A 26,727-nucleotide genomic window follows, 5' to 3' on the forward strand; every position below is an offset into this window, starting at 1 on the left:
CACAGACACACATGTCAAGACCACCCACCCACCTCCAACAGACACACATCAAGACCACACCACCCACCTCCCACAAACACACGCCAAGACCACACCATCCACCATACACAGACACACACGCTAAGACCCCAACACCAACCTCCCACAAACACACACGTAAAGACCACACCATCCACATCCCACAGAACCGCACCATCCACCTCCCGCAGACACATACGCCGAGACCACATCACCCACCTCCTACAGACACACACGCAAAGAGCACTAAAACCCAACCCCCCACAGACACACACAACCCACCTTGCACATTACACACGCCAAGACCACACCATCCACCTTCCACAGACACACATGCCAAGACCATACCACCCCCCCCCCCCCCACAAACACATTCTAAAGACCACACAACCCACCTCCCTCAAACATCCCCCGAGACCACCCACCTCCCACATACACACACAACCCAACTTCCACAGACACACACACAAAGACCACTACATCCACCTCCCACAAACATACGCCGAGACCACACCACCCACCTCCCACAGACAAACACAACCCAACTTCCACAGACACACATGCCAAGACCACACCACCCACCTCCCACAGACAAACACAACCCAACTTCCACAGACACACACGCCAAGACCACACCATCCATCTCCCACAGACACACATAACCCACCTTCCACAGACACACACAAAGACCACACCACCCACCTCCCACAAACATACGCCGAGACCACACCACCCACCTCACAAGGACAAGACAACACCAGATACCTCCCATAGACGCACATGTTAAGACCACATCACCCACCTCCCACAAACACACGCCGAGACCACACCACCCACCCCACAAGGACAAAAAGACAATACCAGATACCTCCAACATACGCACATGTTAAGACCACATCACCCAACTCCCACAGACACACACGCAAAGACCACATCACCACCCCCCCACAGCCACACACAAGACGCCAAGACCACACCACCAACCTCCCACAAACACACGCCGAGACCACACCACCCACCTCCCACAAACACATGCCAAGACCACACCATCCAACTCCCACAAACACATGCCAAGACCACACCATCCACCTCCAACAGACACACATAACCCACCTTCCACAGACACACATGCCAAGACCACACCACCCACCTCCCACAAACACATGCCGAGACCACACCACCCACCTCCCATAAACACACACCACCCACCTCCAACAAACACATGCCAAGACCACACCACCCACCTCCCACAAACACACGCCAAGACCACACCACCCACCTCCCACAAACACATGCCAAGACCACACCACCCACCTCCCACAAACACATGCCGAGACCACACCACCCACCTCCCACAAACACACGCCGAGACCACACCACCCACCTCCCACAAACACATGCCAAGACCACACCACCCACCTCCCACAAACACATGCCGAGACAACACCACCCACCTCCCACAAACACACGCCGAGACCACACCACCCACCTCCCACAAACACATGCCAAGACCACACCACCCACCTCCCACAAACACATGCCAAGACCACACCACCCACCTCCCACAAACACATGCCAAGACCACTTCATCCACCTCCCATAGAAACACACGCCAAGACAACACCACCTACCTCCCACAAACACACGCCGAGACCACACCATCCACCTCCCACAAACACACGTCGAGACCACACCACCCACCCCACAAGGACAAAAAGACAACACCACATTCCTCCCACAGACGCACATGTTAAGACCACATCACCAACCTCCCACAGCCACACACAACACGCCAAGACCACACCACCGACCTCCCACAAACACACGCCGAGACCACACCACCCACCTTCCACAGACACACATGCCAAGACCACACCACCCACCTCCCACAAACACATGCCGAGACAACACCACCCACCTCCCACAAACACACGCCGAGACCACACCACCCACCTCCCACAAACACATGCCAAGACCACACCACCCACCTCCCACAAACACATGCCAAGACCACACCACCCACCTCCCACAAACACACGCAAGGACCACACCACCCACCTTACAAGGACAACAAGACAACACCAGATACCTCCCACAGACGCACATGTTAAGACCACTTCATCCACCTCCCATAGAAACACACGCCAAGACAACACCACCTACCTCCCACAAACACACGCCGAGACCACACCATCCACCTCCCACAAACACACGTCGAGACCACACCACCCACCCCACAAGGACAAAAAGACAACACCACATTCCTCCCACAGACGCACATGTTAAGACCACATCACCAACCTCCCACAGCCACACACAACACGCCAAGACCACACCACCGACCTCCCACAAACACACGCCGAGACCACACCACCCACCTTCCACAGACACACATGCCAAGACCACACCATCCAACTCCCACAAACACATGCCAAGACCACACCATCCACCTCCAACAGACACACATAACCCACCTTCCACAGACACACATGCCAAGACCACACCACCCACCTCCCACAAACACACGCCGAGACCACACCACCCACCTCCCACACACAACACGCCAAGACCACACCACCCACCTCCCACAAACACATGCCGAGACCACACCATCCACCTCCCACAAACATATGCCAAGACCACACCATCTACCTCCCACAGACACACACAACCCACATTCCACAGACACACACAAAGACTACACTACCCACCTCCCACAAACAAACGCCGAGACCACACCATCCACCTCCCACAAACACACGTCGAGACCACACCACCCACCCCACAAGGACAAAAAGACAACACCACATTCCTCCCACAGATGCACATGTTAAGATCACATCACCAAACTCCCACAGACACACACGCAAAGACCACATCACCAACCTCCCACAGCCACACACAACACGCCAAGACCACACCACCGACCTCCCACAAACACATGCCGAGACCACACCACCCACCTTCAACAGACACACATGCCTAGACCACACCACCTACCTCCCAGAAACACACGCCGAGACCACACCACCAACCTCCCACAAACACACATAACCCAACTTCCACATCACACACGCCGAGACCACAACACCACCTTCCACAGACACACATGCCAAGACAACACCACCTTCCTCCCAGAAACACACGCCGAGACCACACCACCCACCTCCCACAAACACACGCCGAGACCACACCAACCACCCCACAAGGACAAAAAGACAACACCACATTCCTCCCACAGACGCACATGTTAAGACCACATCACCAACCTCCCACAGCCACACACAACACGCCAAGACCACACCACCCATCTCCCACAAACACATGCCAAGACCACACCACCCGCCTCCCACGGAAACACACGCTAAGATCACACCACCCACGTCCCACAAACACACACATCAAGACCACACCACCCACCTCCAACAAACACACAGGCAAAGACCACACCACCCACCTCAGACACATACAGTCAGGCCAATGCCACTTCACGTCACATCAAAACACCATAGCTGAGATGATAGTAGAACATAGTAGATATAAACAATCCAGTAACACTTGAAACACGGGGTACGTGAAGGTCAAAGGCCATTGCTTCCTCAAAAATAAAAATATGTAAAAAAAATATATTATATGTTGAACCGCATACAACATACTTGTCAACATTGCATGCCAAATTTCATACAAATACATGCCTGTGATAAAGTAATGAGCAAATGTGACACCTTTTAAATATGGCCAAGTTAAAAGCCGGATCGGAATTGTGAGCCAGTTTTAGCGACACCATACCTGGGATCATTAATGCTTAGGTGAGCTAAATGGTAAAACAAAAATGGCCCGATTTATACATTTGGGTGAAAAGCTAATAATTATAGTTAATTGTGACAGTAACGTATTTGCCGTACCCTTAAAACCCAGCAGATGTCGCAGAGTTTCACAGGATATTCTATATTCAGGACACAACAAAATCCGAAATCATATATTACATATATAATGTCAGCATGAAGTCCTCGCCCTTTGTTTCAGATATATATATAGGTATGTTTAACAATCTAAAGTAACTTTTAAATTTAGCAATTGTAATAATATCTTGAAAATCGACAAAACATTTCATGCAATTATTCCGTAGTGTATTTCTGGGCCTCGCTCACACAGTAATATACCGCCTATCGTGTTAATGGTAATGTTTCGGCGTTTCGACGTTTGCAGCACTTTGTGAAGTTGGTACCAGGGATGCTTATTTTTTACATCGCACTTCAAATCGACAACAGATACATGTATGTGGAAAACATGTCTTAATATTTTGTTAACGTTGTATTTTTAAGGTTTAAATCCAGCGATAACGCTTTTCCTGTTGTTCGCATTCCTTCTGACATTATGGAACTCGAGGCCATGTCCGTGGTGGGGCAACCAAGGTAAGATGTCTATGTTAAAGTATGACAGCTACGATCGTCTTAGTGCTAAGATGTCTATGTTAAAGTATGACAGCTACGATCGTCTTAGTGCTAAGATGTCTATGTTAAAGTATGACAGATACGATGGCCTTAGTGCTAAGATGTCTATGTTAAAGTATGACAGATACGATCGTCTTAGTGCTAAGATGTCTATGTTCAGGTATGACAGATACGATCGCCTTAGTGCTAAGGTGTCTATGTTAATGTATGACAGATACGATCGTCTTACTGCTAAGCTGTCTATGTTAAAGTATGACAGATGCGATCGTCTTAGTGCTAAGATGTCTATGTTCAGGTATGACAGTTACGATCGTCTTAGTGCTAAGATGTCTATGTTAAAGTATGACAGATACGATCGTCTTAGTGCTAAGATGTCTATGTTCAGGTATGACAGTTACGATCGTCTTAGTGCTAAGATGTCTATGTTTAAGTTTGACAGTTACGATCGTCTTAGTGCTAAGATGTCTATGTTCAGGTATGACAGTTACGATCGTCTTAGTGCTAAGATGTCTATGTTCAGGTATGACAGTTACGATCGTCTTAGTGCTGAGATGTCTATGTTCAGGTATGACAGCTACGATCGTCTTAGTGCTAGAATGTCTATGTTCAGGTATGACAGTTACGATCGTCTTAGTGCTGAGATGTCTATGTTCAGGTATGACAGTTACGATCGACTTAGTACTGAGATGTGTATGTTCGGGTATGACAGTTATGGTCGTCTTAGTGCATAGATGTCTATGTTGAGGTATGACAGTTACGATCGTCTTAGTGCTGAGATGTCTATGTTCAGGTATGACAGCTACGATCGTCTTAGTGCTAAGTTGTCTATGGTCAGGTATGACAGTTACGATCGTCTTAGTGCTGAGATGTCTATGTTCAGGTATGACAGTTACGATCGTCTTAGTGCTGACATGTCTATGGTCAGGTATGACAGTTACGATCGTCTTAGTGCTAAGATGTCTATGTTCAGGTATGACAGTTACGATCGTCTTAGTGCTAAGATGTCTATGTTCAGGTATGACAGCTACGATCGTCTTAGTGCTGAGATGTCTATGTTCAGGTATGACAGCTACGATCGTCTTAGTGCTAAGATGTCTATGTTGAGGTATGACAGATACGATCGTCTTAGTGCTGAGATGTCTATGTTCAGGTATGACAGTTGCCATCGTCTTAGTGCTAAGATGTCTATGTTCAGGTATGACAGTTACGATCGTCTTAGTGCTGAGATGTCTATGTTCAGGTATGACAGTTACGATCGTCTTAGTGCTGAGATGTCTATGTTCAGGTATGACAGCTACGATCGTCTTAGTGCTAAGTTGTCTATGGTCAGGTATGACAGTTACGATCGTCTTAGTGCTGAGATGTCTATGTTCAGGTATGACAGTTACGATCGTCTTAGTGCTGAGATGTCTATGTTCAGGTATGACAGTTACGATCGTCTTAGTGCTAAGATGTCTATGTTTAGGTATGACAGTTACTGTCGTCTTAGTGCTGAGATGTCTATGTTAAAGTTTGACAGTTACTGTCATCTTAGTGCTGAGATGTCTATGTTCAGGTATGACAGATACGATCGTCTTAGTGCTGATCCGAAGGACTTATCGTTTCCCAACATTTTCCGGAACAGATTGCTATTTTTTTTTTAATCGGGCTCTGATAAGATATTTATTTCTTTTCGTTTCAACGTTCAGGGTTTTCTGGCCAACCTCAAGGCGTCAGTGTTCGGGTGAACTTAAATGGTGAGTAGTTTCACCAATTAGTTTCTCAAACAAGATACGTGTCATCCCAGCCACTTGTGCTGTGGCTTATAATCGCCTTGTCGTCAGTGTCATTACGTTTCTGTGTGTAAGATTGCATCGAATACACAGGTAGTTGTCGCGCTGCTGTAGGCAAAGAACTTTCTGTGACTGATAACGGGATTCCATATGCATTGTTTAGCATCGTGCTGACAACCACTCAGAAAAACAACAAAATTACGCAATTATTCAACATTACGAAATGCCATGCCTGTCCGAAAATGAGCGTCAGCGAGCCATTGGTATGCTTGAAGCAGGATCGAGTCAACGTGATGTTGCAAGACAATTTAACGTCTACAGAATCACCATTTGGTGTTTATGGCAACGTTGGCAACAGATGAATGAAGTCAGAGACCATCCTCTGAGTGGCAGGCCACGCGTAACCAATAATCGACAAGACAACTGGATTCGAACAACACACCTACGAAATCGATTCCAGCCAGCAACAGTGACTGCAAGAAGCAGCCTTGCCTTCGACGAATAACTTCACAAACCGTGCGTCGTCGCCTCAGATGTGCAGGGATTGTCGCCAGAAGACCCGCCAGACGTCCCATTTTGACAGGAAACCACCCTCAAGCACGTCTACAGTGGTGCAGACAGCGTCTACGCTGGACGGCTATGCAGTGGGGACAAGTTCTATTCACTGACGAGGCGTTTTCACCTCAGCCACAGCGATGGACGGATTCGAGTGTACCGACGTCGAGGTGAACGTTACGTCAATCATTGTATCATGGAAGAAGATCGGTTCGGGGGCGGCAGCGTTATGGTATGGGGTTGGATTACAGCAAGACAGAGGACCCGTTTGATAGTGGTAGAGGGAAATCTCAATGGACAGCGGTACCTGGTCCTGGTCCATTCCATGAGACGAAGATGTGTTGCTTGCATCGCAACCAGAGGTTGACACACGCTTTTGATTTGTAAATTGACATTTTGGCATGTTCATGGTTTTTTAATGAAATCACGCATTTTCTTAAGTCAGTATGGCAAATTAAACCATTTGAACACCTACAGGAGTCTTTTATCTGTTGCAAACCGAAATTGTTTCAGATTTGGTAAAAAACATAACTTTGCATTAAATCTTATTCAATGTCACAGCAACTTTTGTTGTTCAGTATATTTGCATAAAGCTAAAAAATTAATACTTTTAATGGTTTGTTAACCCCATACGTCGCATCCACAAAGGAGTATTTGTGTATCAGATATTTTGAAATTGGTGTAAGTAGCATTATACCTGAGTATGCTTACATGAGTTTATAACACTCAAGAGAGACCTCCGTTAACAGCTAAATATGAATCTGATTTATGTAGGCTTAAAATTACGTCATCAATAGACCGATATCATCACGTGATACTACATCATGGCGGTGGGGTAGCCTTGTGGTTAAATCGTTCGTCGTCACGCCAAAGACCCGGGTTCTATTTCCCACATGGGTACAATGTGTGAAGCCCTGTCGTGATATTGCTGGAATATTGCGTAAATTCATACTCACTCATTACATCTTACCAAACCGCCTGTGCGAAATACAATAATTTATGTTAGATGGGACAACCACTAGAGAATCACATGGGTGTCCGATTTGCCCCGATTATGTTTCTAGGTTTGTCAGCACCATACCCGTGCTTGTGGGTTTCACCGAAGTGGTAAACGTCTGAGACCTGCATCACTTCGGGCTTTCCTCCCACATTAAGCTGACACGCCGTGATATAACTGGAATACTGTTAAAAGCGGCGTTAAAGCCAACTCACTCACACAGGTGCCACAGCCTGAGAAACTTGATTTTGGCTTGGGATATTTTGGGCCAGTCGTTTGTCAAAAAGATCTGAAGAGAAGGGTTGTATATATTTTGTTTTGGCCTACATCTTAACTTACAATTGAGAGTGAAAATAAGGTATATGCCCGATGCAACTCGTATATGTCACCATCGTTGAGGCTGAGAGCGAGAAGTACATCACTTCCCGCCACTCATGTCAGACAGGGCACGAATCAGTCAATAATGAATGTGTTATTCCGTTGGCATGGTAATTAAATTAGGTGTTTCACTCTCCATCGTACTGTGACAGAAATGTTGGATAGACCTACACGTGTTAGGCAGCAAATTAACATAAATCAAACTCTCAAAAGAATATTCCAAAACAGAAATAAATTTTAACATCAGATATGTCTTTGTTCATAATCATGTGCTTGGTTCTCCTGATTTCGCCCCAGAATTACACAATGAAAGACGCGAAAAACGCTCCTTTTGTATTGAATTATCAGGATAATCGTATAAACTGTCACATTGTTTATCTTATGATTTGTGTATAAGATGAACGCCCTGGATTTATTCCCAGGCCTGCCGGTAGCTCCAGAGCAAGTGAAAAGCAGCCATTACGCAGTGGAAGATCACATTTCAGGTCAGTCAAGTAGAACACTCTCCGAATACACCTGTTATCTCGTATGTAGCTCCATCTTGTAATAGTTGCCATGTTTGGGGTTACACATGTTTGGTAACGTATTCCTAAATCTTGGTACGATTCGCCTGCAACGATATGTTCCCCTAGTAACAACGGCCCTGTCGGAATCCGTAGCGGTTCTATGCACATTTGTTTGTTGTTTATCGCCTCACTCAGCAATATCCCAGCTCTATGACGGCGGTCTGTAAATAATCGAGGCTGGACAGACATTCCAGTGATCATGACATCACGAGCATCGATGTACGCAATTGGGATACGAAACATTTGACACCACCACCACCACCACCACCACCACCAAAGGCTGCATCTTTGAGGCAATTACGAGATGAAAGACTACGAGACGTGGGTCGAGAGGGAAAAGGGTTCTCTTCCATCAGGAAAATGCGCCAGTGCACGAATCAGCAATTGCCATGAGTGAGTGAGTGAGTGAGTGAGTGAGTGAGTGAGTGAGTTGGGTTTAACGCCGCTTTTAACAGTATTCCAGTTATATCGCGGCGTGTCAGCTTAATGTGGGAGGAAAGCCCGAATTGATGCATGATGCAGGTCTCAGACGTTTACCACTTCGGTGAAACCCACAAGCAGGGGTATGGTGCTGACAAACCTAGAAACATAATCGGGGCGAACCGGGATTCGAACCCACAATCATAGATTTCTAGCGTGCCCAAGGGATGCAACTCTGCACAGCGAATCGCGGCGCCTTAGACGACCGGGCCACCCGTGCCCCCAGTAAAAGCCATGGCTACAAGCAACTGGTGTTGCTGTGAAGTCTGTCAGCACTCACCTCAGTCTCCTGATGTGGCTCCGTCAGGTCTCCAGCTGTTCCTGAGGATGGAGAGAGCACTCCGGATAGCAGCTTGGGACAATCTCAAGGACATCGAAGTGCAGGAGGTTCCACCAACATCCTTGGCTAAAGTGTATCAATGTGGATAATGTTGATAAATAAGTCATTTGAATGTCTTTTGGCAAATTCCTTCTGTGTGAGGCTCAGAACTCATAAAAAACCCTGGTATATTGTACTCGTCTATGATACGGCGGATTGGGTTGGGTACTCCCCAGGGAGCTGAGAAGGAAATTTGAGTGCGCACCGGGGTCATAATAATTTAACACGTTGAGCATTCACTTGATGAATGGAGTCTGCGATATAGAATCAAATGAATGTAAGTGGCTGAACATGTTTTGTTATTTTGACGCTTATGTTCACAGAATCGGATATCGTGTCAAAGAAACCATCAACCGTCCACCTTGAAGAATACAGACAATTGCTTAAATGGAAGATATCCGGTAATCCCACCACTTTCCACTCCAATAGATTGACGGTCGCCTCTGGTGGAGCACGGGAATGATTCATTTTCGAAAACGAAAAAATGGCTCTAAAAGAGACCTTTCAAAATTCCAATCGGCCAAAAACTTGAGAAACAAAACTAAAAAAATTATTAGAGCAGCTAAAAAGATACACTGGGAAACCCTAAAAATTCGAAAACTGAATCCTGTGAATATTTCCTAGCCATAGAGGGAATATCTAAATCAACTATTTCACTAAATATGTTGAATCCTACCACAAATATAGAAAAAGCCAACGCTATAGCTGACCATTTTTCGACTACCAGTGGCTTAGTATATTTTAAGAATCACATTATATGACACATTTAGACGGCATACATGTAGGATACTAGATTGCGTTTGACAGAGCGAACCTATCTTGATGATGGTTTATATGTTTTCAGATCTTAAACGGAACGGCGTCCTTTTGCATCTTCCACCCAGAAACTCCTGTGCATCGGACCAACCAGGTAAGGATGGCAACAGAACCATATCAAATACAGTAAACTACGGTTATAACGAACACGCTTATAGCGAACTGACGGATATAACGAACTTACTTATTTGGTCCCGACCATTTGCTGTAGTTATTCTGTATATATGCTTATAACGAACTACGGTTATAACGAACTAAAATTAGTAGTCCCCATGAGTTCGTTATAACCGTAGTTTACTGTAGATCGAAACATACACACAAACACACGTGTATGCACACGTCGCTATATAAGTTCAATAATCTGGCGTGGATGTACTTTGCTGACATCGACAATTCGTTCACAAGGTGTTGAGTTGATGAAAGACATTGTTCAATATGTGATTGTATTTCAGATAAAGTTTGTATTGATCAAAATTGTGGAGCCCCACTCCCTGATGCAGATAGCGACGAGAATCTCAAGAGTGTCCTTAAACCACTAACACGACTGAAAGAGACGGCTATTCATGAAGCCGTAAAGATCCTTGGAGACATTCCCAGGGGGTATCGGATCACATTCATCACCGCTGGCTCGTCTGACCACTACATGGAGTCACAGGCCCTCATCAAGAACCTCCATCTGACCGTGTTCCCGAGGCTACAAAACTACACCTTCTTCTACTACGACATCGGACTTGACCCGGTCGAGAGGGAGCAGGTTAGTAGCCACGCCCTGTAACTGCGGGCCTTATAAAGAGTTACAGAGACACCGTGTTACAAATGGTCATGTGTTTGTAAATCAATTACAGGGACACCGTGTTACAGATGGTCTTGTGTTTGTTAATCAGTTACAGAGACGGTGTTACACAATGGACATGTGTTTGTTACAGGGACACCGTCATGTAATGGTCATGTCTTTGTTAATTAGATACAGGGATACCGTGTTACAGATGGTCATGTGTTTGTTAATCAGTTACGGGGACTGAGTGTTACACAATGGTCATGTGTTTGTTAATCAGTTACGGGGACTGAGTGTTACACAATGGTCATGTGTTTGTTAATCAGTTACGGGGACTGAGTGTTACACAATGGACATGTGTTTGTCCATCAGTTACAGAAGCTGTGCATGTGTGATGTTACTTAACGATTGTGTGTTTGTCCATCAGTTACAGAGGCTGTGCATGTGTGATGTTATACAATGACCGTGTGTTTGTCCTTCAGTTACAGAGGCTGTGCATGTGTGATGTTACTTAATGATTGTGTGTTTGTCCATCAGTTACAGAGGCTGTGCATGTGTGATGTTATACAATGACCGTGTGTTTGTCCTTCAGTTACAGAGGCTGTGCTTGTGTGATGTTACTTAATGATTGTGTGTTTGTCCATCAGTTACAGAGGCTGTGCATGTGTGATGTTATACAATGAACGTGTGTTTGTCCATCAGTTACAGAGGCTGTGTATGTGTGATGTTATACAATAACCGTGTGTTTGTTCATTGGTTACAGAGGCTGTGCATGTGTGATGTTATACAATGACTGTGTTCTTGTCCATCAGTTACAGAGGCTGTGCATGTGTGATGTTAATAATGACTGTGTTCTTGTCCATCAGTTACAGAGGCTGTGCATGTGTGATGTTAATAATGACTGCGTGTTTGTCCATCAGTTACAGAGGCTGTGCATGTGTGATGTTAATAATGACCGTGTGTTTGTCCTTCAGTTACAGAGGCTGTGCATGTGTGATGTTATACAATGACCGTGTTCTTGTTCATCAGTTACAGAGGCTGTGTATGTGTGATGTTACTTAATGATTGTGTGTTTGTCCATCAGTTACAGAGGCTGTGCATGTGTGATGTTATACAATGACTGTGTTCTTTTCCATCAGTTACAGAGGCTGTGCTTGTGTGATGTTAATGATGACTGTGTTCTTGTCCATCAGTTACAGAGGCTGTGCATGTGTGATGTTAATAATGACTGTGTTCTTGTCCATCAGTTACAGAGGCTGTGCATGTATGATGTTAATAATGACTGTGTTCTTGTCCATCAGTTACAGAGGCTGTGCATGTGTGATGTTAATAATGACTGTGTGTTTGTCCATCAGTTACAGAGGCTCTGCTTGTGTGATGTTAATAATGACTGTGTTCTTGTCCATCAGTTACAGAGGCTGTGCATGTGTGATGTTAATAATGACTGTGTTCTTGTCCATCAGTTACAGAGGCTGTGCATGTGTGATGTTAATAATGACTGTGTTCTTGTCCATCAGTTACAGAGGCTGTGCATGTGTGATGTTAATAATGACTGTGTGTTTGTCCATCAGTTACAGAGGCTGTGCTTGTGTGATGTTAATAATGACTGTGTTCTTGTCCATCAGTTACAGAGGCTGTGCATGTGTGATGTTAATGATGACTGTGTTCTTGTCCATCAGTTACAGAGGCTGTGCATGTGTGATGTTAATAATGACTGTGTTCTTGTCCATTAGTTACAGAGGCTGTGCATGTGTGATGTTAATGATGACTGTGTTCTTGTCCATCGGTTACAGAGGCTGTGCTTGTGTGATGATAATAATGACTGTGTTCTTGTCCATCAGTTACAGAGGCTGTGCATGTGTGATGTTAATAATGACTGTGTGTTTGTCCATCAGTTACAGAGGCTGTGCTTGTGTGATGTTAATAATGACTGTGTTCTTGTCCATCAGTTACAGATGCTGTGCATGTGTGATGTTACTTAATGATTGTGTGTTTGTTCATTAGTTACAGAGGCTGTGCATGTGTGATGTTAATAATGACTGTGTTCTTGTCCATCAGTTACAGAGGCTGTGCATGTGTGATGTTAATGATGACTGTGTTCTTGTCCATCAGTTACAGAGGCTGTGCATGTGTGATGTTAATAATGACTGTGTTCTTGTCCATCAGTTACAGAGGCTGTGCATGTGTGATGTTAATAATGACTGTGTTCTTGTCCATCAGTTACAGAGGCTGTGCTTGTGTGATGTTAATGATGACTGTGTTCTTGTCCATCAGTTACAGAGGCTGTGCATGTGTGATGTTAATAATGACTGTGTGTTTGTCCATCAGTTACAGAGGCTGTGCATGTGTGATGTTAATGATGACTGTGTTCTTGTCCATCAGTTACAGAGGCTGTGCATGTGTGATGTTAATAATGACTGTGTGTTTGTCCATCAGTTACAGAGGCTGTGCATGTGTGATGTTACTTAATGATTGTGTGTTTGTTCATTAGTTACAGAGGCTGTGCTTGTGTGATGTTAATAATGACTGTGTTCTTGTCCATCAGTTACAGAGGCAGTGCATGTGTGATGTTAATAATGACTGTGTGTTTGTTTATTAGTTACAGAGGCTGTGCATGTATGATGTTAATAATGACTGTGTTCTTGTCCATCAGTTACAGAGGCTGTGCATGTGTGATGTTAATAATGACTGTGTTCTTGTCCATCAGTTACAGAGGCTGTGCATGTGTGATGTTAATAATGACTGTGTTCTTGTCCATCAGTTACAGAGGCTGTGCTTGTGTGAGGTGAAGCAATACCCGCTGGAGAAACTACCAGAGAGATTAAGCTTCATCCGGGGATTTACCTGGAAGCCAATCATCATCAATGTAGGTCTACGATTGACTTGAAGTACAGGGACATAAGTGAGTGAGTGAGTGAATATGGTTTTACGCCGGTTTTAGCAATATTCAAGCAATATCAAGGCTTCACACATTGTAGCCATGACGGGAATCGAACCCGGGTCTTCGGCGTGACGAGCGAACGCCTTAACCACTAGGCTACCCAACCGCCCCCAGGGACATAAAACAGTAGATTGTGCTTCGATATAAGACCTTCCCAGTAGTTCTTTTGGTTACAGGACATTAGACACATCTGACACATGCCTCCATTTTTCATACAGGGAGATAATTTGATACGTTGTTTCCGAAAAGACATGGAGTTGCTGGACGGACAGCCCGCAATACCCCTTTCAAGTGGTGGAGTAGAAAAGAGCATGCTCGATTGACCTCAAAAGTTGTGAAATGCACCAAGAGCTGGGGCTGCAGAAATAATGCTCGACATAGAGGGAAAGTTGACTATTTGCATCTGAATGTGAAGGCTTGAGCTGTTGGGATATTGAAAACAAAAATGAAATTCGAGGTGTTAGTTAAACGCTCAAAACATTTCCAATGTCAGTTCAACCGTTCAATCTCCATTTTTGTCTTGTCAAGGACTATCATTGTCAATGTTATGTCATACAGACATAATAGCTGTTTTTATAACAGCTCTGTTGGAACAGGCTCTGTTGGGATATTGAAAACAAAAATGAAATTCGAGGTGTTAGTTAAACGCTCAAAACATTTCCAATGTCAGTTTAACCTTTCAATCTCCTTTTCTGTCTTGTCAAGGACTATCATTGTCAATGTTATGTCAAACAGTCATAATAGCTGTTTCTATAACAGCTCGGTTGGAACAGGCCATTAGAGCAGAACATATCAAGCTATTCATCTAAACCCTCTCTGCATTGCATTGTAACTGTAAACAAAGATAAATCGAAGATAGTTGTTTTTAAAAATGAAGGGAAAAATGGTTTTACAAAGGGGAACGCCTAGAAACTACCTCTTTCTACAAGTATTTAGGTGTATATTTTAAAAATCATCTTACTTGATCTGTGCATGCAAAGCAAGCATCGATGCAAGCTCAAAAGATATTAATTGGTGTGTTAAAACAAATCTATACTCTTGGAAATATTACTTACAAGTCGTTCTTCAAGATTTTATTTAAAGATAAGTCCGATATTACTATATGGAACAGAGACACGGGGACTCAGTAAGCTTGAATATATAGAAAAAGTACATTTATATGCCTGCAAGAAATTTCTTGGTGTTAAGGTTAATACACTAAGTGTTATGGTATATGGTGATTGTGGCAGATTTCCAATGTATATATATATTCATATATAAGGTTATTAAATATTGGTTAAGATTATTGAACATGCTATCTCATAGGTTCTCGAAAAATGTTATAATATGATGGTACTCTTTGATAAAAATGGAAAACGAAATTGCGCAACAGACGTAAAAGACTTGTTGTGTACCTTTGGTTATGGCTATGTATGGTGTGAACAAAATATACAATGTAGTGTATTCTTATTTCATTGACCGCCTCCGTGGTCTAGTGGTAGAGCGGAAGGTCCGGGGTTTGATCCCCGGCCGCGTCATACCAAAAGACGTTAAAAGATGGTACTTGTTGTTACCCTGTCTGGCGCTCGGCATTAAGGGGCTAAAACAAGGACTGGTCGGCTCGGAGTCAGTATACTGTGTCTGAGTGGGGTATTCATGTTAAACTGCGGCATGGTATCTCAGTGAGCTAGCACTATAAATCGGCATCAGTCCTGACTAGTACAAGCAGCCACACACACACACACGTGCATGCACGTCGCTATATGAGTGCAATAATCTTGGACGCGACGTTAAAACCAATCTCACCTCACCTCTTATTTCATTAGACTAAAAGATATATATTTACAAAACTGGTCTCAATCTGTATCTGAATCAAACAAATGTATTTATTACAAAACGGTAAAACATGATTAATATCCCGAACAGTATTTATCCTGTCTTTATGTAAGTCCGGGTTTCCTAAGCAAGATTTCGATGTTGTTCCCATGATCTATTTTTGAACCAAGGCGTAACACCGGTATTAGAGAAGAACGCCTACGTCAATGGTGCGCCCTGTATGACATTGAAGATGAATACCACTTCCTTTTTATATGCCTATTTAATGCACAATGAGAGGGCTAAGAGTTAACTTGAATATTCACATGCCAATCCCAATTTCTTTAAATAACATCTCTGTTAAACAACTCTAAGTGCTTACTTTTACAAAAATTATCTATGTACTTTTATCATGCAATGCTCTGATTTTACAAATTATAAATGTTCTTTAGGCCTGTGGCCTCCTCAGTACAGAAATAATGAAATCGTTGTATGTAAATGTCATATAGCTGGACTATTGCTGAGTGCAGCGTTAAACAAACAAACAAACAAACAAACAAACAAGTTCGAGGGAAGTGGTGGGGGTTGTGTATGTATGTGTGTGCGTGCGTGTGTGCGTGTGTGAGTGTGTGTGTGCGTGTGTGCGTGCGTGTGTGCGTGCGTGCGTGCGTGCGTGCGTGCGTGCGTGTGCGTTCGTGTTTGTGTGCACAGGTAGCAAGTCGTCTTAGTCGCTATGCGCTGTTGGATTCCTACAATCATGGTTTCGAATCCCTGATCCGCCCTGCACAAGTTTCTAGGTTTGTCAGCACAAGTGGTAAATGTTTAAAACCTCGTCATTCGTGATCAGGTTGTCTTCCCGCATCAACTGACACGTCGTGATACACCACTGTTCAGAGAGGTCTTAAATTATGATATTATTATATTATACATTTATATAGGTATCCAGGTACTAGTATCTGCTAAAATGCGGCTTTATACGTTCCCCGACAAGTTGATCCGTTTGCATTCCAGTTATCAACCCAACTCCCTGGGGAGTATACAACCCAAGCTGCCAAGGGGCGCTAGAAGTTTTTTTTACATCCACCTCACCTATCGGGTACCCATTTCCTGCTGGGTGAAGAGAAACATTTGAACTAAGTCACTTGCCCAGGGTGACACCACAAGTTTTAACACTTGTGTTTCGGGTGTATGCACGTATTGGTGTTACCTCCATCTGGTCATCTACCATCGGACGAGTGGGTTCTTTTGAGTGCGGGGGCACGGGTGGCCCGGTCGTCTAAGGCGCCGCGATTCGCTGTGCAGAGTTGCGGCCCTTTTGCACGCCAGAAACCTATGATTGTGGGTTCGAATCCCGGTTGGCCCCGATTATGTTTCTAGGTTTGTCTGCACCATACCCGTGCTCGTGGGTTTCACCGAAGTGATAAACGTCTGAGACCTGCATCACTTCGGGCTTTCCTCCCACATTAAGCTGACACGCCGCGATATAACTTGAATACTGTTAAAAGCGGCGTTCAACCAAACTCACTCACTCACTCCACCATCTGGTCATCTACCACCGGACGAGTGGGTACTTTTGAGTGCACAGGGTGCATGTTCTGTACGCTAGGGGTAGTGACAACACTGTAAAGACATGTAAACATTGTAGGTCCCGAGGCTGAATAACTCTCTTTATATTCAGGCGCACCTGTCGTCCACGGACTACATCGTCTGGGTGGATTCCTCTGTGAGGTTTCGGACTGGTCAACTCAACCCCATGTTTGCCGCTGCCCGGGCCCGGGGCCTTGCCTTCTCCCCCGTGAACAAGTACGCCCTGGCAGAACACACGTCCCGCGACATGTTCCACTACTTCGGCGACTCCGCATGTCAGTTCTCCCGGTATAACGAGGCCGAAGCGGGCTTCCAGGTTCTACATAACGACCCCTTTATAAGGTATGGGTGTACCAGTACAGCATATGATTTTGGTTGGTTTGTTTGTTTTTACCCCGCACTCAGCAATATTCCAGCTATATGACGGCGGTCTGTAAATAATCGAGTCTAGACCAGACAATCAAGTGATTAATATCATGAGCATGTATCCACGCAACTGGGATCGGTGGTACGATATATGAGGTGAGGTTAGGAGCATGCACGTGTGTGTGTGTGTGTGTGTGTGTGTGTGTGTGTGTGTGTGTGTGTGTGTGTGTGCGTGCGTGTGTGTGTCTGCTTGTACTAGTCCGGACTAATGCCAATTTAAATGGCTAGCTCACTGAGATAATATGTCGCAGTTTAACATGAATACCAAACTCAGACACAGTATACTGACTCCGAGCTGATCAGTCCTTGTTTCAGCCCCTTGCTAGACAGGGTAACAACAAGTACCATCTTTTAATGTCTATTTGGTATGACGCGGCCAGGAACCGACCCCGGACCTTCCGCTTTCCGGGCGGATGCTCTACCACTAGACCACGGAGGCGGTCTTACGAAATAAGAATTTTCCACAAGTATTACTTATTTATAAAGTAGGGGCGGTCGGGTAGCCTAGTGGGTAAAGCGTTCGCTCGTCACGCCGAAAACCGGGTTCGATTCCCGACATGGGTACAATGTGTGAAGCCCAATTTTGGTGTCCACAAAATAATCGAGCCTGGACCAGACAATCCAGTGATTGACATCATGAGCATCGATCCACGCCATTGGGATACGATGACTATCTTCCCGAGGCAAGAGAGTTAACTGACTTTAAAAGTCAAGTTTCCACCCTTGCCGAACTAGGCTGGAATTCCCGGGCTCGATCGTAGCACCACCAGTGGCTATTACGAGTTATGTCCCTTCTAAACCTCTCCTATGGACCAAACGAAATGGCGGCGCTATCTGATCGATAATGAAGACCTATATTGTGATAAAACGGGCTTTACATCGCGAGTACCTTGATTATAAACATGAAATGATTTGAAAAAGATCTGTTGACAACGAGTTGGCGGGGCACATGTTTTGCAAATCCTGCAATCGACCAAATCTGCACGACTGTTTACGAACCGGTTTTCGATTTCGTTGCGCGATTTTGACTGGACTATGCATAGACTCGTTAGTACAGCCAAAATGTAACTCCATAATACCAGCCTAGTTCGGCAAGGGTGGAAACTGGACTTTCATAGTAAGTTAACTCTCTTGCCTCGGGAAGATGTACGATGACATGCATCAACCAAGTCAGCGAGCCTGACCACCCGATCCAGTTAGTCGCCTCTTACGACAAGCATAGTCGCCTTTAACGGCAAGCATGGATTGCTGAGGACCTATGCAATCCAGTATCTTCACAGGTCGCAAATAGGAATGACGCAAAACAATGTTGCCAGACATTTTGGCTGTTTTTAATCATCTGGTGTCTTCAGTGTGTCGCCTCTGTCTGTTACCAGATGTGGTCTTTGTCGATGAATTTGTTATGCTGAAATATTGATCAGACGAATGACCAAATGTTATTAATAACATTACACCACTTTATGATAAGCACAGTTACTTTTTCCCCGTTATTATTAAATCTCAGTTGATATTATCATAATTATGAGGGGGGCAGGGCAAGCTCCTCACAGCGATAGCCCGTTCGCGGAGCTCTCTATACTATCGCTGCCACCAGTCAAAACTCCCCACTGTGATGGGTGACCACAACCATGGTTGGAGTTGAACTCGCAATCGAATGACCGTTATGTTTTACAAACAAGTGACGACTGTCGTGACGCCAAATACACTTACCCCTGCTAAATTACATGTCTTTGCTTGTCAATTTGAATTTCTATTTCATTAAAACTATCATGTAATTGATATAGTAAGAATGTAAGGGAGAAGTTGGTTGATTTTCCGTTTGTCTGCAATCTCGAACCAATCTGATTATACAAACAACAAAGTAAATTCATCTGGAAAACATGGTCAGTCGTAAACTTTTTCAAAATGAAATATGATGGCATTCCCATAGACATAAAGAAAAGTATAAACGTTACTATATTTGGGGTTAGAGGGCAAATTTCAACATTCCTGTAATGGCCGCGCCCACATTGGTGGCAGCGATGCTACCCAATCTCATTAAAATCAGATCTTAGTTTTCGCTACCGCTAAACAAAGATCTGAGGAGATCCTATTTCGGGTCACGTCAGAACGACCTTTCGCGAATTTTGACCGACCAATGAAATGACAAGAAATCGACATTAGCCAATCAGAAGGCAACTTTCTCGAGCTCTACGATGCTAGTTTCACACTGGGGGCGACTACGCATCGAAAATATAGTTTGACGAATTCTCGAATTTATAAAACTAAAACTGATAAGAACATTCTGGAATGGCTTATAGATGGCCTAGATTGTATGGATATAATCATAAAACCCGTAACTGTCGTTCGGAATACCCCGTGTGAAATATTTCGTGGTTGCATGTTTAGAAAACACATTCCGACTGTCACTTTCATGATCTGGTAAGCGACGCTCTGATTTGCTGGATGAAAGGTCGGTCTGAGGTGACCCGTAATAGGATGTCCTCAGATCTTTGTTTAGCGATAGCGAGAACTGAGATCTGATTTTTATGAGATTGCGATGTTACCGAGAGTGTAACAAAGGTGTCACGCGCTGGGAAGGAGCTTGGGGGCACGGGTGGCCTAGTCATCAAAGGCCCCGCGATTCGCTGTGCAGAGTGGCGTCCCTTGGGCACGCCCGAAACCTATGATTGTGGGTTCGAATTCCCGGTTCGCCCCGATTATGTTTCTAGGTTTGTCAGCACCATACCGTGCTCGTGGTTTCACCGAAGTGGTTAACGTCTAAGACCTGCATCACTTCGGGCTTTCCTCCCACATTAAGCTGACACGCCGGGATATAACTGGAATACTGTTAAAAGCGGCGTTAAACCCAACTCACTCACTCACTCATAATTATGTTTGATTTTCAAAATTGCGATATTATGTCCAAACAATGAACTTAGTCAGTTCTCAAAGAGTACTGCTATATGATTTCATTTTTAAAAATATAATTTGATGTAAAACTTTTAATGAATCGATACATGATATTTTCGGCACAAAATTACATCATTTCAAACATATTAGGCGTCATGCAGTTACAATATAGTTTCTCATTCATGTCGTCACAGAACCACTATTTTTATACAAAATAAAGATCGTTCATACCAGTGAAGGCGCTGGTAATCCTTGTTGCCAAAGGCCTTACTTGTCACAGGGGACATTTTAGTCCCCTTAGCTTCATCAACGACTCTAAACAGGATCGGCCATTTCCGCTGCGGTTACGGAAAGGGGAGGAAAGGGGCGAGGTTGGCCGAAGCATCTGTACCGCTTGATTGACACTTAGTGTTGTAAGCAAACGTAAAATCTCACGTAATAATTGATCGGGTAAGGGTTCTGTGAAAAATTAACATGATTATAAGATAACTGTATTCGCTATCAATGTTAAATTGAAATAAAGGAATCTACATCCGTATATCGGTATACATTCCTGGTGAACGTACTTTTCTATTAGCTTCGACGAGTGTAATATTTGAACATGGGCTCAAGGTTGGCTTAGCCAGAAATGCCGATGTCGAGTTACCTCCCTTTGACCATCTTCGAAGTCACGAATCAAATGTTTTGTTTTCCTGACCATAACAAATTGAAAGCAGCAACATAAAAAATACTTATGTTCTTTTCAGCAAAATTATGAAAGATTTTAAAATATTTTTTTCTCCAGTACAAGTAGCCATACCACACGTGCATGCACGTCGCTATATAAGTGCAATAATCTTAGACGCGACGTTAAACCCCATATCACTTAACCTCTACAGACAGCATGCCCCGCGCCGCAAAGTAGGCTAAATTGGAGATAAGCCTACTGTGTTGTTAAATTTGAGGAAATGACATCTCCAGTTATACTGCTCCCAATTTCCCAGTATACGTATCTCCATATAGTACACCTTTAAATCGATATTCTTTTGTGAGGCGTAATTACACATGATAAATAGGTCAGCCATCCTAGAACATTCCTTAAAGGGAAAATATTATGAAATATGACTAAGGTTTGATATCTATCAACAACATTGTTGACTTTATAGAAATAATGGTTATAAAAGACACAGTATATTGACAAAGAAGTCATCAAATAACAGTCCATATATAAATTAATAAATTTAGTTACATTTATCGCAACCCTTTTGAACGTATTGTTTTGCTCGTACTCATCACGGTATCTCCCGTTGTAGGGGTGGTAGGTTTTGTGACAGAAAATGCTGATCTAATATATTCCTAAAAAAACATAATACCAGTCTTTTAGTTATTTTTAAATTGTACGTCAATTTCGAACGTATATACTTGCTAAGAACTAAACTGAAAGGCTTTACTAGCCCAGGTAAAGTTAAATTGTCCTTGTAATGTTAAAACAATGGGGAAATTAGGAAATTTGTTCTCGCCCGCAGGAATTTGTACTAGCCCAGGGCTGGTGGGCTAGTGTTAATTTCTAACCCTGTATTTAGCTCTTATTCGTTTTTGGCAACCATTATAATATGCCTCAATATGTAGCTATCGAGAAATGTGCATTTTTATGTGTGAAAATAGTTAATTAATTCTGTCTAATGGAATTAGATATCTGATTTTATTATTTAATTGACCAATCAGAATTAAGCATTCTTCAGTGTCATGGTAGAATGAAATATATTTTCCCCAAATGTGAGATTAACGTGCTATGGCTAACATTGGGCGCTAATATAGCAGCCATAAACTGTCCGAGTCACGTGATGGGATTCCACCCACTGACACTCTGATCCGACGACGGACGTCTTGACCACGTGGTCAAGGGATTCCACCCACTGACACTCTGATCCGAGGACGGACGGTTTTACCACATGGTCACGGGATTCCATCCACTGACACTCTGATCCGAGGACGGACGGCTTGACCACATGGTCAAGGGATTCCACCCACTAGTACTGACACTCTGATCCGAGGACGGACGTCTTGACCACATGGTCAAGGGATTCCACCCACTGACACTCTGATCCGAGGACGGACGTCTTGACCAAATGGTCACGGGATTCCACCCACTGACACTCTGATCCGAGGACGGACGTCTTGACCAAATGGTCACGGGATTCCACCCACTGACACTCTGATCCGAGGACGGACGTCTTGACCAAATGGTCACGGGATTCCACCCACTGACACTCTGATCCGAGGACGGACGTCTTGACCACGTGGTCAAGGGATTCCACCCACTGACACTCTGATCCGAGGACGGACGTCTTGACCAAATGGTCACGGGATTCCACCCACTGACACTCTGATGCGAGGACGGACGTCTTGACCACATGGTCACGGGATTCCACCCACTGACACTCTGATCCGAGGACGGACGTCTTGACCAAATGGTCAAGGGATTCCACCCACTCACACTCTGATCCGAGGACGGACGTCTTGACCACATGGTCACGGGATTCCACCCACTGACACTCTGATCCGAGGACCGACGTCTTGACCACATGGTCACGGGATTCCACCCACTGACACTCTGTTCCGAGGACGGACGTCTTGACCACATGGTCACGGGATTCCACCCACTGACACTCTGATCCGAGGACGGACGGCTTGACCACGTGGTCAAGAGATTCCACCCACTGACACTCTGATCCGAGGACGGACGTCTTGACCACATGGTCACGGGATTCCACCCACTGACACTCTGATCCGAGGACGGACGGCTTGACCACATGGTCACGGGATTCCACCCACTGACACTCTGATCCGAGGACGGACGGCTTGACCACATGGTCACGGGATTCCACCCACTGACACTCTGATCCGAGGACGGACGTCTTGACCACATGGTCACGGGATTTCACCCACTGACACTCTGATCCGAGGACGGACGGCTTGACCACATGGTCAAGGGATTCCACCCACTGACACTCTGATGCGAGGACGGACGTCTTGACCACATGGTCAAGGGATTCCACCCACTGACGCTCTGATCCGAGGACGGACGTCTTGACCACATGGTCACGGGATTCCACCCACTGACACTCTGATGCGAGGACGGACGTCTTGACCACATGGTCAAGGGATTCCACCCACTGACACTCTGATCCGAGGACGGACGTCTTGACCACATGGTCAAGGGATTCCACCCACTGACCCTCTGATCCGAGGACGGACGTCTTGACCACGTGGTCACGGGATTCCACCCACTGACACTCTGATGCGAGGTCAAGCGTGTTTCATTTTAGTTATTTAGAGCCATTGTTTGTCTGTTAACGATGTCCGCCGTGGCAGCGGCGTGATTGGGAAAGGGTGCTGTTCACAGAAAAAAGTCCCTTGCTCCGAAATGATGGTGAGTCCGTGTTTATCGACGTAGGAGAGAGCGACAGGCATCTAAGTGCATTCAAGATGTGCACCCTTATGATGGAGGCGGCGTCGTGGTATGGGGCGGTATTTGCGGTCAGTGGACAACAAGGCTTGTCATCATCCGTGGGAATATGACTGACCAAAGATACAGAGATGAAGTGTTGCGACCTGTTGTAATGCCATTCTTACGTGGACAGCCAAGGGGTATCCTTTTGCAGCAGGATAATTCACGACCTCATACCGCCAGACTTGTTCAGCAATTCGCAATTCGCTGTGCAGAGAAACCTTTGATCGTTGGTTCGAATCCCGGTTCGCCTCGATTATGTTTCAAGGTTTGTCAGCACCTTAACCGTGCTCGTGGGTTTTTACCAAATTGGTAAACGTATGAGACCTACATCGCTTCGGGCTTCCTCCCACATCAAGCTGCCACGCCGTGGTATAACTCGAGTACTGTTCAAAGCGGCGTCAAACTCATCTTACTCACTTACGAATTAAAGTGTATTGTATTCCAAATAGCGTTGTCGTCCCTAGTATGGTGATCTCCCTTCAGTGACTGACGATTTCTAGCCCATTTTTATATTGTGTTGTTCATTAATACTTACTGCCTTTTAATATTCTCAACTAGTTTTTTAAACAAATCTGTGATATTCTAGTTATTGTACTGTTGTCCATCGTTGACAGGTTTTTATTTAGTCTAAATATATGTATCATTAATGTATAACTTCTCGTCACGATATGGCTGAAATACTGCCGATGTGACGTTAAGTATTAACTCACCCACTCACTCAAATAGCGTTGTCATCTATAACTTGAGATTGTGTTTCCAGGAAGTTCTTGCTGAAAGTGTGGACGGCCTGTGCCCTTGACCCCCTCTGCATGTGTACTGACCAGTCCGAAGCACAGTTCCACTGTGACAGCAAGATACGAAGATACAGCAAGTGTCACCGCTTCGACCAGTCCGCATATTCGCTCATTCTTGCCAAGCTCTTCCGGGAGAATATCATGAGTTTCTACATACCAAAAGGGAAATACCACATACTGAGGAGACATCACACTGAGAACTATTTTGAGAAACTTGAGTCTGAAGTAGTCGGCAATTTGCAACTCAATTAACAAATTCTATAGTATTTTAGAAGTAAGACAAACCTATATGTACATTCTGATAGTGTATGAGGAATTGTGCATTATATCTGCTTTGATACATAATAATTTTGCCAATAGGTGTGTAATGTGTGTGTATTATCGCAATGGCAAGTCAGGATACACTGGGAAGAGTTGGAATGAAAGGTTTGCGGTTGTATAATGCGGCCTTGTTGACATTTCTTAAGTAGAATAGGTCTTCAGCAACCCATGCTAGCCTTAAAATCGCGTGGGAAGCCACCCGTTTTCCCGCTGTCCATTGCCTATTACCAATAAGTGACAATTTGAGTCATGACTTCCAGTTGTCCATCGCTATCCCAGGCAACTCTGCTTGTTCGTATTCAGAGTGTTAGTCTCTTGTCCTACCACGACACAAGGTATTGATATCATTAGTCCGCTGCCCCGTGGACCCATCTTCAGCAACCCAAAGGCCGTAAAAGGCGACTATGCTTGTCGTAAGAGGCGACTAACGGTTCGGATGGTCAGGCTCGCTGACTTGGTTGATGCATGTCATCGTATCCCAACTGCGTGGATCGATGATCATGATGTCAATCACTGTATTGTCTGGTCCAGACTCGTTTCTTTACAGACCGCCGTCATATAGCTGGAATATTGCTGAGTGCGGCGTTAAACAAGTGATAAGTTGTTGTCTGAATATGGGTTTACGGCGCTTTTAGCAATAGTCGAAACCCGGCAGTCGGTGCGACGAGCAAAGGGATTCACCTACGGGGCAAAATTATCGGTTCTCGTGTGTATGAAATAAGAGAGACAACGTCAGATAGCCACCACATCGAAACTGATATTGCTCTAATTATTATGTTGTGGTATATTCAAACAATTAACCTTCGACCTTATGCTACCATCACACCAAAGTAGTTCTATCCCGTTCTACCCCGTTCTAAACAAAATACTAGAACGGGCTGTGATCACGGTAGAACGCGTAGTTTGGCATAAAATACGATGCTAGTTCGTTCATAAGCAGTCCTCAATACGTCTATCTCGTTCTTAGCCAGTCTACAGTCCGTTTGTATCCAGTTCAGATCGTGTAAAAGTGCCCGTTCACCTCATCCCGACAACGTTTCGAAGCAGTTCGAGCAGGTCCGCAGCCGTTCTGAACCCGTTCTTAGCCAGTTCAACCTCGTTCTACCCCGTTCACAATATATACGTCCAAGCCAGTTCTAACTAATTCTTAACCCTACCAACTCGTTCGCAGTACGTCCTCATCTCGTCCCAAGTGCGTGTGTATTCGCGTCCTGGCCCGTCCTGGCCCGACTCCTATGGATACCGAGCGCGTTGTAGCCATTCTTCATTCAAGTTCAGGGCTCCGAGCT

At 44.7% G+C, this 26,727-nt stretch overlaps 2 protein-coding genes across 2 annotated transcripts in view; both read left to right on the forward strand.

The window, feature by feature from the left end:
• The window catches only part of LOC124123093, a 61,023-nt gene extending 35,091 nt beyond the window's left edge, over window positions 1–25,932 (forward strand). The window contains exons 3-11 of the mRNA XM_046486360.2: window positions 4,344–4,433; window positions 6,161–6,208; window positions 8,597–8,659; window positions 9,923–10,000; window positions 10,444–10,509; window positions 10,868–11,169; window positions 13,952–14,056; window positions 17,604–17,854; window positions 25,084–25,932. Coding sequence (XP_046342316.2) covers window positions 4,344–4,433; window positions 6,161–6,208; window positions 8,597–8,659; window positions 9,923–10,000; window positions 10,444–10,509; window positions 10,868–11,169; window positions 13,952–14,056; window positions 17,604–17,854; window positions 25,084–25,369 — 1,289 coding nt within the window. The 3' untranslated portion in view covers window positions 25,370–25,932. The remainder of the gene's footprint in view (window positions 1–4,343; window positions 4,434–6,160; window positions 6,209–8,596; window positions 8,660–9,922; window positions 10,001–10,443; window positions 10,510–10,867; window positions 11,170–13,951; window positions 14,057–17,603; window positions 17,855–25,083) is intronic.
• LOC125376828 lies at window positions 4,895–6,123 on the forward strand. Its single transcript, XM_048388929.1, has 2 exons — window positions 4,895–5,532; window positions 5,623–6,123. Exons 1-2 carry the CDS (start codon window positions 5,204–5,206, stop codon window positions 6,113–6,115), a joined length of 822 nt encoding a protein of 273 aa, XP_048244886.1. The 5' UTR covers window positions 4,895–5,203; the 3' UTR covers window positions 6,116–6,123.
• Window positions 25,933–26,727: the final 795 nt, after the last annotated feature.

This window comes from Haliotis rufescens, unplaced genomic scaffold (assembly GCF_023055435.1).
Source record: "Haliotis rufescens isolate VD_foot unplaced genomic scaffold, xgHalRufe1.0.p SCAF_10, whole genome shotgun sequence".
In the NCBI taxonomy this organism is placed as follows: domain Eukaryota; kingdom Metazoa; phylum Mollusca; class Gastropoda; order Lepetellida; family Haliotidae; genus Haliotis; species Haliotis rufescens.